Source organism: Trypanosoma rangeli (assembly GCF_003719475.1).
Source record: "Trypanosoma rangeli strain AM80 chromosome Unknown Tra_15.4_contig_00268, whole genome shotgun sequence".
NCBI classification, from domain to species: Eukaryota; Euglenozoa; class Kinetoplastea; order Trypanosomatida; family Trypanosomatidae; genus Trypanosoma; species Trypanosoma rangeli.
In genome coordinates this window covers 4374-16400 of record NW_021706010.1, presented here as the reverse complement: position 1 = coordinate 16400, position 12027 = coordinate 4374, and the positions used below count along the sequence as shown (strand labels likewise).

At 47.9% G+C, this 12027-nt stretch overlaps 7 protein-coding genes and 1 pseudogene across 7 annotated transcripts in view, besides 5 other annotated features; 1 reads left to right on the top strand and 7 right to left on the bottom strand.

The window, feature by feature from the left end:
- Positions 1 to 128: 128 nt before the first annotated feature.
- Positions 129 to 150: a microsatellite.
- A 75-nt stretch (positions 151 to 225) lies between these two features.
- Positions 226 to 573, top strand: TraAM80_06933 (uncharacterized protein; the record flags this gene model as incomplete). Its single annotated transcript, XM_029383754.1, has 1 exon — positions 226 to 573. The coding sequence occupies one exon, from the start codon at positions 226 to 228 to the stop codon at positions 571 to 573; it is 348 nt and encodes a 115-aa protein (XP_029236435.1).
- Positions 574 to 1606: 1033 nt separating this feature from the next.
- Positions 1607 to 2413, bottom strand: TraAM80_06932 (uncharacterized protein; the record flags this gene model as incomplete). The annotated part of the gene is made up of 1 exon (XM_029383753.1): positions 1607 to 2413. One exon carries the CDS (start codon positions 2411 to 2413, stop codon positions 1607 to 1609), a length of 807 nt encoding a protein of 268 aa, XP_029236434.1.
- A 279-nt stretch (positions 2414 to 2692) lies between these two features.
- TraAM80_06931 (DNA-directed RNA polymerase III 130 kDa polypeptide) lies at positions 2693 to 6085 on the bottom strand (the record flags this gene model as incomplete). Its single annotated transcript, XM_029383752.1, has 1 exon — positions 2693 to 6085. The coding sequence occupies one exon, from the start codon at positions 6083 to 6085 to the stop codon at positions 2693 to 2695; it is 3393 nt and encodes a 1130-aa protein (XP_029236433.1).
- Positions 6086 to 6347: 262 nt separating this feature from the next.
- Positions 6348 to 6369: a microsatellite.
- Positions 6370 to 6435: 66 nt separating this feature from the next.
- On the bottom strand, positions 6436 to 7790 carry TraAM80_06930 (hypothetical protein; annotated as a pseudogene).
- Positions 7791 to 8013: 223 nt separating this feature from the next.
- Positions 8014 to 9303, bottom strand: TraAM80_06929 (WD40 repeat-containing protein; the record flags this gene model as incomplete). The annotated part of the gene is made up of 1 exon (XM_029383751.1): positions 8014 to 9303. The coding sequence occupies one exon, from the start codon at positions 9301 to 9303 to the stop codon at positions 8014 to 8016; it is 1290 nt and encodes a 429-aa protein (XP_029236432.1).
- A 312-nt stretch (positions 9304 to 9615) lies between these two features.
- Positions 9616 to 10428, bottom strand: TraAM80_06928 (histone-lysine N-methyltransferase; the record flags this gene model as incomplete). Its single annotated transcript, XM_029383750.1, has 1 exon — positions 9616 to 10428. The coding sequence occupies one exon, from the start codon at positions 10426 to 10428 to the stop codon at positions 9616 to 9618; it is 813 nt and encodes a 270-aa protein (XP_029236431.1).
- A 117-nt stretch (positions 10429 to 10545) lies between these two features.
- Positions 10546 to 10605: a microsatellite.
- Positions 10606 to 11207: 602 nt separating this feature from the next.
- Positions 11208 to 11231: a microsatellite.
- Positions 11232 to 11266: 35 nt separating this feature from the next.
- Positions 11267 to 11319: a microsatellite.
- A 77-nt stretch (positions 11320 to 11396) lies between these two features.
- On the bottom strand, positions 11397 to 11828 carry TraAM80_06927 (solute carrier family 20 (sodium-dependent phosphate transporter); the record flags this gene model as incomplete). Its single annotated transcript, XM_029383749.1, has 1 exon — positions 11397 to 11828. One exon carries the CDS (start codon positions 11826 to 11828, stop codon positions 11397 to 11399), a length of 432 nt encoding a protein of 143 aa, XP_029236430.1.
- Positions 11829 to 11982: 154 nt separating this feature from the next.
- Positions 11983 to 12027, bottom strand: part of TraAM80_06926 (phosphate-repressible phosphate permease) — a gene marked incomplete at both ends in the record, with an annotated part of 1332 nt that continues 1287 nt past the window's right edge. The window contains one exon of the mRNA XM_029383748.1: positions 11983 to 12027. This exon is cut by the window's right edge and continues 1287 nt beyond it. Coding sequence (XP_029236429.1) covers positions 11983 to 12027 — 45 coding nt within the window.

Genomic DNA, 12027 nt, shown 5'->3' with positions numbered 1-12027 from the left:
CCAGTACACAACCACATTGAGTTCCGCGACATCGCAGTGCAGCAGCCGGCAGAGGAGGTGAGAGCCTGCCGCCCCATCCGGCGTCCCAATCCCATACGGTCCCAAGACAGAAAAATAGGTTTACACCTAAAAAAAAAAAAAAAAAAATAAGTTGGCCCGCGAGTGTCGAACAAGTCGAGCAGATTCAATTTGACGCTCAACCACACCCGACCCGCCTCAGCAGTAATGCAGCAGTCGGTAAGAGCCGTTCCCTCCTGCAGCGAACGCAGTCACCCCTTCTCGGAGGTGAGCACAATCACTCGTGGACGTGGTGAGCAGAATTACGCTTTACTGTCATCGCCCTCAAAAATTGAGGGCCGCAGCTCGCAATTCCACATTTCTTGCGATTATTGGCCTTCGGCCTCTTTCACCTCCATCCGCACTGCCACTTCCGCCCCTTCGCCCTCAGGAAACCCTAAGAAGCGGCTCCACCTCGCGTTCAACACAGAGCCGCAGGGTCCCTCTGGCAACGGTCGTCTGCCATTTTCCCTACTCTGCGCACTCTGTTCCCTCCACTCCCCAGCGCTCGTCTGAGTGGTGTTGAATGCCGCCATCAGCCTCTGGCCCCGCCGGACGCCTTCCTCTTTGTGGCACATTAGTTTTGTAACTCCTCAGTGCCATGAAACCTTCCCTCGCGTCTCACCGGCATTCCTTCCTTGATTATTTTGCTTTCCTTCGTAGTGATGGCTGGCTTGGGCTGTAGCAGATTACTAACCACTCATAAAAAGGGAGAATGAAAGAGACGGACAAAATAGACACAGACACTACTCTACACAGCCACAGCAAGAGTAAGTCACCCACACGGCATGAGGCATGCACGCGCGCGCGCGCAGGAGAACCACCGCGTCAGCAAGTGAGTGCCCCACACACCGCAGTATCGAAAAGAGTCAAAGCTGTTAAAACCTTTGTTTACCCCTTCAAGATGGAAGCAGGGCCTCATGAAATGAGTGTTTCTCCAGATTTGTTGAGACCTATTATCGCTTCAGTAGAACCCTCCCGCGCGGTGAAAAGTACAAACCGGACAAGTGAAGATACACTCAAAGGAAAAAAGAAGGTATAGCTTCAACTAGACATGAATCAGTACACACAAGAAGACACATTGCAACACCACATGCATGACTACTTTTGCGCTTAACCCTGTCTTCTTTCACTAGTGTCAGCGCCTCCAACTGACGGTGGCATTTCATTTTATTTTACCTTCGTTTGAGGGTGTTGTTTTCGTCGTTGTTTTAAAGTGATCCGTGTTAGTCCCATCGCACTGCACATTGACCGCTTCTGTCAGGGTAATTTCACCCGCTGAAAAAAAAGAAATTACCCTTAGTTTGTGGTTCGTTTCGTTGAAAGCTATTTCCGATGTCTAAGTGGTGACCGCATAGTCACCAAACCACCGCGAGCACCTCAGCGCGGATGGCAATGAAATGCATCCATGAGTGTCATTGCAGCACTCGATTCACAGCTGGTATTCAAAAACAAAAAAAAAGCTGCTAATTGGGAAAGGGGGGGGGGGGGTTCATCTGCCTTTAAGAGAATCCGCGCCAGCCTCAAAAGCGGAATGAAGTTAGGACGCTTACAACATATGTTGCAGTGCCAAGTGGTCTCCCTTTTTAACGTGCTTGGCCGTTTTTAATACCCAAAACTCCGCCTTCTCGGAATCTCCCCGCTGACTTTGCCTTGTAAAGAGAAAATGAGATGACTTTTGCAGCGTGTGAGCACATTCCGCATTACATCTTTCCAGGGTGAGATTCACCTCCTCGGCGTCTGTGGAAAGCGTCGCATCAACCAAAGGTATGACTGAAAAGAAGGGGCCATCCCTTTGCACCTGCGTACCATCCCTTGATAATCGACACGAATGAGTCAAGGTGTATTCAGTCATCGACAAGAAAAGGTTCAGTGGGGGGGTTAGACTTTGTTGAGAGAGCAACCTGAAAAATTCCACTGCACAGTGTCTATAATCGCAATTCATTGAGGTTAAAGACATTTGCTGTTGTTGCCATACTGACCACCTTGATGTCTGTCGGTAGGCATTGAGAGCAAAATAGAGTGACAGATAAAAGGCATCGCATAGGAAGTTGGGAGTTGCCGGAGGAAGAAGAGAGAGGCACATCTCCTGTGTGGGCATCAACCCTTCTACATCGTCATCGTGCAAAGCAGCGACCGTCCAAACAGCCACGTCTGGAATGATGGCCAAAGGAAACAAGGGTCCGAGGTCTGCAGATGTGGTGAGCGAGAAGAATGGAGACGCAGTAGGAGATTGTTGGGACCGCAAAAACGGATGAAATCCCACACCAAGAGGCCGAAGATAACGTAAAAAAGCGTCATCATCTTTAGGCAGGTGCAGCAGTCGACCCAATCGATGAGAACGACGCTTATTCATCTACATTCATTTGTCTTGACGTATAATAAAGTTATGCACACCAAAAGGGGTAAAAACTCGTAGAAAAATAAAGCATAAATAAACGCCCACACACACACACAGAGAGAGAGAGAGAGAAAGAAAAAAAAGGTGGCAAGAGGAAGAAAAACGACAAAAAGACAAAAACAAGTTCAAAGAAAGCATATTTCTCGTACCGTGTTAAAGTGAAGAATCGCCTAAAGAAGGAACACTTACACATGAGCCTGCATAGATAGATAAATTAGGTAGTTACACGATTCGTTATTGTCGTCCAATAAAATCTAATGAAAGCCGTGTGCTTATACCCATCCCTTGAAGCTCCTGTAGAAGTAGCTTAAACGCGTAGGGCACGTTCACGTGTGAGACTGTGTTTCTTGTATTACAATAAGGACAATAACCACAGTAGCCCAAAAAGCCGCAAGAGCGGCATGTATCCACAGTAAAAAGGTCCGAGCTAAGGAGAAGTCTTTCGTTCAAAAGATTTGAAGCCCCATAACCAACCATACAATCTCTTTCCATTTCACCAACACGAAGACCACCACTGCGAGATCTGCCCTCTGTTGGCTGCCTGGTTAACAGTGAACGAGGTCCAGTGGCACGAGCGTGCATTTTATCTGTAACCATGTGTTTAAGACGTTGGTAGTAAATGGGGCCAAAAAACACATATGCCTGCATAATCTCCCCTGTAATACCGGAGTAAAACACATCTTTCCCATGATAGTTAAATCCGTTCTTTAACAGTTGCGCACCCAAATCCTCCGCGTTGTCGCCGCCAAATGCCGTGCCATCGCCAGAGTTACCCGTCAGAGCGCTTACCTTTGAGCTAACCAACTCCAGAAGTTTACCAACCGTCATTCGACTCGGAAAACCATGGGGGTTCATAATCATGTCTGGACTTATGCCCTTTTCGTTAAAAGGCATGTTAACTCCATCGGTAATAAGACCCACAACTCCTTTCTGTCCATGTCGCGAGGAGAATTTATCGCCCGGCTCCGGAATACGAACTTCTCGTGTAACAACCTTAATTTTCTGTTCCACATCCATCGAGCGCTCGGAGTCCCCAGGAGGGGAAATAACAACATGGTCCACAACAGCAGGTTGTGGATACTTGTAAACAAGAGGATTAGGTCGGGGTTCCGATGACGCCACTGGGGTATACTTATTCACTAAGATGTCAAATTGACGAACAAGAGCACCTTTGCTGGCAATACCATCGCTGTTAAGAGCCTTGCACTTGCCGGTGTTGGAATCAGGGGGGAGTACAATGTCGTACTCCCCATTTGGGAGCCGTTCCAAATCTACTTCGTGCTTTCGAAGAACGATGCAGCGACCATAGCCACGATCCAGTGAACAGCGGTTGTACACCTGCGCATCCTCAATGTCGTACCCACTGTAGCTCATCACACACACCATGGCATTTATACCGGCCCCCAACTTTTCATAGTTGGTAAGATTCATGGCTTTCGTTCGACAAAGGGGTCGCTGAGGGTAGGCACCAATCATAAGAACAGTGTCCGTTCGAATGTACTGATTGTACGCAATTGTGCCCAACGCTTGTTTACCCATCGCTGATTGAAACGTATTTCGAGCTGATTGATTATGATGTGGAAATGGAATAATGCCAGCAACAACTCCCAAGAGAGAAAGTGGCTCAACTTCCAAATGTGTGGTGTATGTTTCAATGTCTTTCAAATAGACGGCGATAAGACAATCATTGGCCTCATTGACGTCAATAAATTCCACCAATCCCTCGGCCAAAAAGTCATTGATGGAGCATTTTCCAGCAGACAACTGATCCAGGTGCGCTGAAGTAACGGCAGGCTTTGCGTTGTTAACCACAATGTACAATCGGACGATCCTTCCTCCATCACATCCAATTTGCACACTCTTCTGACGGTCGTTGATGGCAATAGAAACATGAGGATGTAATCTTCCTGATCTTCGCAGTAAACGTACCCCCCTGCAGAGACGGTTGGGGTAACGATGAATGCCAATCAGCGTTCCATTTAGAAACACCGTGTAATAATTAAGAAATTCCCTTGAACTGATGGAGTCCACTTCTTCCACCCCCAAATTGTGCGCTGCCGCCCTGACAAAAGAGTCATCCATATCCAACGTCACTTGACTTAAAATGGCAAAGTTTTTCACCAAACCACAGCTTTCTCCTTCGGGGGTGTCACATGGGCACACCATCCCCCACTGACTTGGTTGCAGTGAGCGTGGCCCACTAATTTTTCGACTCTTTTCAAACGATGAGGCTAGACGGGTCATCATACCAATGCAGGCAATATAAGAAAGTCGTGAAAGCACTTGTGTGATGCCTTGACGGCTCATATTAAATCGTTTTAGTTCCCATCGGCCACTACTCAAAGCCACACGCATCCCGCTCTGAATAACCTCTAATTTACTTTCCATAAGCTGCTTCAAATTAAAAGGCTTTGTTGTGTCCTTCTTGGAAAGTTGCTGATCCACGGCGGTTCTCACTACACGATTAAATTGCTTCAAGAGGTCCTCAAATAAGAGGCCCATCAATGTTCCTGCTGTCTCAAACCGTTTATTGCCGTAAAAATCACGTTCGTCTAGAAGAGAGGAGTCCACACTTGCCTCAATCATGCGTCTTACCATGAAGCAAACGTAGAGTGCCTTGTGGCGAAAGTTCCAGTCACGCTGTACTTCTCCCTCTCGAATGTGGCACAAAAGAACATTCCCCAAAAACTCCGCCGCGTTGTCCGCTTTTGATTTCTGGATGTGTCGTTGTTGTGCGTCATCCACCTCCCATGAGGTCTCCTTCCGCCTTTCCCCAATGAAGTGTAATGCATCATCCTGGGTCTTAACTCCCAGGGCATCCGCCTGTTCAAAACAGGCAAACAACACACTCTCAAATGCAGGTGTTGTGCCAATATGCTGAGCAATCTGCTGGTCACTCTCCATGCCAAGAGCCTTCAGCATCACCACAATAGGAATATCTTCCTTAAACGAGCGATGCACCATAACAATGCGCCCCTTTTTAAACGTCACGGAACACTTGGAGATGGAGTAGTGTGTCTTGCTCTGCACATGGGCCACAATATTGCCATTGTCATCCGCCTCAATAATGACACGATTCTTACTTTGTTGCTCCTGCACCAGACACACCTTTTCCACTCCTTTGATAATGAAGTACCCACCAGGGTCAAGTGGACACTCCCGCATCGCAACCAGCTCCTCACGGCTCTTGCCAAAAAGATTGCATGAACTCGATTTCAACATTATGGGAATTGTTCCAATTTTAATATCGGTCTCAATGCACGGTCGCTTGGCACGATCACGGCCAGTATACTCAACATCCACAATCATGTCTCCACGATAAGTGAGATCACGGACCCGGCATTCATGTGGAGAAACAGGCTTTGGCAACTGTCCCTTCCCCACAATTTCGCGCGGTCGGCAAACGCGGATATTTGTGTATCGAATGGAGAAGTCCGGGTCGATGCCGCTTTTGATCTCTCTGTTGGACTCATTCAGAAGAATTCGCTTCAGCTCCACGTTTATGAGGTGGTCAAAGGAGGCTATATGGTGGTTCAGAAGGCCCTTCATTCCGATTAGCGCTGGCAGCAGCGCCAGCTTTCGCGCGTTGTACGCGGCATCATCATCACCCCGAGGCTGCAAAGACATGCCCCACAGAGGTGATGCGCCACAAAGAGTCGCACGGAGGCACCACAAACTTCAAGGAAGAAAAACACCAAAAAGAATAAAAGCCGTGAAGAAGCAATGAGAATAATAAAAAAGGAATTGCAACACGTCATGTTGAAGGCGGAGCAATTAAAATAAAGACATAAACAACGGTATGCAGAAATGCACACCAAAACGCGTCCGCTCAACGTAAAAAGCAAATTAATGGAAACCAAAACAGTAATTGAAGATTCATGCAGAGAGCAAAGAAAAAAAGAAAAAAAAAACATACACGACGTTCACTATTAATACCAATAGCAACAGCAACTACGCTAACTCTGTTCCACCCAAGAGACATAAAAACGGTATTCCCCCATCATTTGCGTCGCAGCAGACTCAAACGTTGTTGAGGCGTCACCAATGGCAGAAACTTCCATCACAACCAAACTAACGTCACGAACACAGAGAATGCGTGCAGGAAGGAAGGCCAAATTTGCCGTAGTAATGAGAGCACGTAAAAGTGAAATGCAGTTATCCGCAGTGAAGTCCGCATGGCGCCCATGCGTGGTAAGCGCCTCCATCAAGATTTCAAGCGCACACTACATTACTCGCATAAATAACAAAACACAAAGAGACGCGAAGTCCAACCGAACTTCATTTACAAAACCATCCGCCTAAAGCCGCCCAAGTTGTAGTGGAAGAAAATGCTGAAAGGAGTGGAGTACACCTCCCTCAGTCTCTTGCAAACGTGGCCAAAGGCGACATTCTCTCTCCTCATTAAGTAATCTTAGTGGGGGACCAGTCACAATACTGTCAAAGACCACCAACGCGTCATTCCTCTCCTCCTCCAAAAAGGTGAGAAAGCCGCTCGCGGCGTCAGCCGCTGTGGTGACGACTTGAAGGGCCCTCGCAACAGTCAGCAGCTCGGATCCAGGCATGCAGATGTAAAAGCGGGACATAATCCCCAACTATGTCTCAACATACAAAAGAGCGCCATCTAACTGCCTCTGAAATTCGACACTGTCGCAGGCAGCCCTTTTCTTTCTAAGAGTGATATCCTCCAAAAACGACCGTGACACGTTTTCATCACCTTTAAACTGTTCAAGACACGATGACCCACCGGAGAGACTAGGCCCGTGCAGTCGTGTCCAGACATAATTCTGGCTGCCGCATAGGCACGCTGAAGACGACACCAGGCATAATGCCGCCGTCTCACTGTCCATAAGTGCACCTGAAACATAAGAAAAGAAAATTGCCGCCTGTTCCGTACTTCTCGCCACCCTGATACGCACATGAAGTGAACACCTCCCAGGACGCAGCAACTACACAAATCCAAGCAACGGCATATCAGCACTGCCGTCACAACTGCACGGAGTTAACTCAATGCGTACATCATCCCCAGTAAACGTGAACATCGCGTCAAGATTACTGCCGCATAATAAATGCCTTCGCACAACGCTCTGCGACATGCGTCAAATTATGCGCTGCTGAGCCCCTCGTGTTCGCATGGAGGAACTCCCGTCACGTACGGCTCAAGCTCACGGTTTGGGGCAATAAAAAAAAATCGTGCTCGTTATCCTCATTTGAGCCGTCCACAACGAGCACAAGCAATGAGTTCATGTAAGCTGCCGGCTCACAAAAAAGGATGGAACGCTCTTGCTCCTCATGAAAGCAGCGTGTTGATCCACTTAGCATGTATTCATCGCCATCTACACGTATACATGTAGTGTAAGCAGTAAAAAGAAAGAAAAGGAAAAAAAAAGGGTCGTGCTAAAATGAACTGAAAGGGGAAAAGGAGGGACGACCAAAAAACAAATAAAATGAAACACTAAAAAATAAAATGTAATCAACACTTTCAGGACAACACCAAATCGCCCCCGCATTCAAAACCAAAAAAAAAAACTGCTGCTCCCATTGTTTTAACCCCTTTTTTATCTCGCACTGCCTTGGGAAGCCGTTAGCATCTGCAGTTTTGCCTTTAGTCGATCTCGAAGAGTCTGCAACTCATCATTCTTCTCTCTCCGGCGCCGGATCGCGTTCAAACGGCACTGGCTGTCACTTGTCTCCTCCATTTTCACATTCGTCTCCTCACCACCATCCTCAGCATTAGCGTCCGATTCACGGCAGCGGCGTTGTGGCGGTGTCACGCAGGGCTTCTCTACCGCAGCGTGCTCAGTCGGTGCGGAGAGGACAATGTAGTCCGTAGAAGACGGGTCAAGTGGATGTTTCATAAGGCCGACGCAAGGCCATGGCGGGGTCGTCAAGCTCTCCCTAGGCACATAACAAATACTCAACACGCCTCCGGAGAAACGGGGGAATGCCTCGCTGTGCGCCGCTTTTGTAGAAATGTTCCACCACAACACAGTCCCATTTTCACTTCCCACAACGGCGTATCCCGGACGTGCCGCGTCGAACCAAATAAACAGAATGGCACCACCATGTCCATCCTGAAACACTTTGCGCTCCGTAACGCGTTCCTCGCGACTATGCAAATTTATTGGTAGACTTTGCTGTGAAGCATTTTCATATAAATTGACAAAGAAGAGTGAGCCATTCGCAGAGCCAATAAGAATCATCTCATCATCTGGCGAGGATCGTACTGCCGTCGGTGCATCATCCAGAGTGATTACGAGTTGCTGTCGACCAGTTAATGCATGAAATATGCGACAGGTGCGATCGGCCGACCCCGTCACAACCATAAATCCGCTTTCCATAAAAGAGCATGTATTCACCGCTAGGGTGTGCCCATTAAAGAGGGCGCATGGAGTGATTGTCCTCACCCCCCGGCTTACCAAACCTGCTAACGTCCAGGTCTTGCACACAGAATCCTCAGAGGCCGTAACGAGTAAGGACTGGTCAGAGGAAATAGTGATGTCTGTTATACGACGCGTATGGGCCCTAACAAGATGATGCAGTTGCCCTGTGAGTGTGTTCCACACATACAAGTTTCCTCCTGCTGTTCCACCAATAAGAAATACACCGTCAACGGTGCATGCGGAGGACACGATTGACTCCAACGTAAAGCTTCTCTGCAAGGGCTGCTGTGTGTTGGGTGAAAAAAAAGACGAGCAACCTCGTGACTGGTGTGCAATAACAGCCCGTAACGACGCACAGTACGTCAACCCTCGCCTTTCAATGTGGCTCGTCGTGCATGTCCTCTGTACAGCCTTCGTCTCTAAGTCAATAAGTCGCGATTTACCCTCCGAGGCAACAAACAGCATCTGTGCTGGCCTGCCAGAAAAAGATATCAAAGTCGAAAAAAAAGCAAAATGAGGAATGCATGAAAAAAAAAGTGGATGAAGACAACCCACACATAACCCCAGCACAGCTTCGCCTCGGAGGTGTTTAACCCACACCCACACCCCTTCAATAGTCAAGAACATTGATGTACACCGTGAATCTAAAACAAGGGAGAAACCCCCCAATACACCGCATTGAAAAACGCATTTCTTTTTTTTACCTTGTGTTTGTTTGATTGATTCTATTTTGTCGTGTGTGATTTCCTCTCAAATTTAATTTCGTGTTGTGTGCCGTCACGTGCGTTTCGTGTACATGTAAAATGGGCCTTCCGTATCACACCACTCAACACTATTTGCCTGCCACCTAAAGTCTGTCATGGCAAACTTCTCAAATGCGTCAGCGTCGCGTAACGCAGCAACAGACCTGCTGTGTGGATACAAGTCCGTAAGGCAAAGCACACGACTTCCTTTCGGAAGCAAGCGAAAGCGCTCGGACAAATAATGATTCACTGAATTCGGCAAAAGGAGATTAGCTGCCCAAACCACCGGAGACAAACCAAAAAACGTTTCGTCCTTCATCAGAGAGCAAAAATCGCCACAAATAATTTCAACCCTCACCGCATTCCCACGTCGGGTCTCAATAACTGGCTCGAGACGGCGCCACGCCTCCCGTGCAACAGTTGCGTTGTGCTCATTAATCTCCACACCAACACAACGCGCACCAGTCATCAAAGCCACCTGAAAAAGAACACTTCCGTTCCCACACCCCAAATCATAAAAAGTATCCTGCGACGTAATCTTCGCGATCCGCACAAGACGCGACACAAAGGGAGAAAGAATAGACTTGGCACAAAGCTCCCTCTTCCGACGCGGCATCACCTGCCTTGTCACTGGCAACGACGCATAGCAATCCACCAGACTTTGCATCATCCAGTGGCAATAGCAGTGCTCCTCAACGCAGTGGTAGCATTTACTCCTATTTGGACTCTCTCGCAGAGGAAGCACAAAAGGGTCCTTCGGGGTTCCACTACCTCGTTCGCAGCGGGGCATTACAACAGCGCGCGACTTCTTAGGATGCGCCTTTTCAACACGTACATACTTCAACATCACACTACAAAGACAAAACAGCAACGAGAAAGCATCGAGTAGAGGGCGGCCAGGGTTAGTAGGCGCAAGTTACTTCCAGCTGCACAAATAACTCACGGCAATAGAGGCACACAGCTCAACAAAACAAAAAAGAAAAAAAAGGAAACAAAAAAAAATGAAAAAAATGAAAAAAAAGAATTTTTAAAAAATATATATATATGAAAATACCGCCAAGTACCTCCCAAGCCACGTGCACGCGCGACACTTCTGTTGTGCAACATCCAGCGGGTGGCAGTATTTCACAAAAAAAAAAAAGTGGGCATTGACATAAAACTCATTAATACCATTAAACAAAAACAAAAGAAGTTTTTTCACTACTACCTTCCTTACACATGCCGTCCCCCCCTCATTATTATTGACACAGTTTTACAGGGCAGCAGCACCCATGGGAAAACACAAAAATGAGAATCGGTTTGGCATGACTTTCGGTCCTACACGCAAACTAAGCCCTCAGTGCAGAGGTTCCCCCGCCTGGTCGCAGCCTCCTGAATCACCGTTAAAAACGATGAAAAAAAAAGCTCCCCAAGACACCAAACACGACCATCAACGGTGCCTCAAGCAGCCCACCCGCGAAACGGCAAAAACTCACACAGCTGTAACACTAACAAGGACCTCGACCTGCACACAAGCGCCTGCAGTAAACCATATGCACGCACGCACTAACACATGACATATAGCTCACATAAATTTTAAACAAATTAGCATAATTATTCCTATAAATACATTTTACGATTAGAACCAAAAAAAAAAAACATTAAAAAAAATGAAAGTAGAGAGTTAGAGGGTAACCACCTAAGCGACAAAACAACAAAAAATAAATGAAAAAAATCCTACCAGTAAAACAAAACAAAAAACGTTAAAATAAAAATCATAGCAACCCACACACAACCTCAAAATACATAAAGTAAATAACTACGGCCCTCACAGACCTACATTGCACGGCTTGGGGAGTAGATTCCCTGTGCGAAGAACAGCGCGGAGAACGCACCGCAAATGACCAGGGTCATAATCCATCCGGCGTACAGCTTCGCAATAATGATCCAGCGCAGCTTCAAGAAGTCAACGTCAACCATGCTGATCGCAACCACAGCGCCGGTGATGCAGTGCGTCGAAGAGATCGGCACGCCGTAGCCGGAGGCAAACGACACCACAAGCGCGGTCGAAAGCTCCGCAGAGAAACCGCGGCTCGGTGTGATCGTCGTGATGCGCTCCCCAAGCAGCCTCATGATCCTCACGCCGAACGTCGCAAGACCAAGCACAAGCCCACCACCGCCAAGGAACAAGATCCATATTGGCGTATCGCTCACCGCCACCACCGTCTGAGTCCTATAGATGGCGTAGATGGCGGCGAACGGCCCCATCGCATTGCTCACATCGCTCGCGCCGTGCGCAAAGGATGCGCAGACTGCGGTGAACACCTGCAGGTAACGGAACACGTACTCCGCGCGGTTGTCAAACAGCTGCACAGTAAACGGTAGCTCACTTTCCGTCACCTGGCACCCGTTGTTGGAGCTGTTATCCGAGACGCCCACGATGGACCCTGTGAGGGGCTCGTTGGAC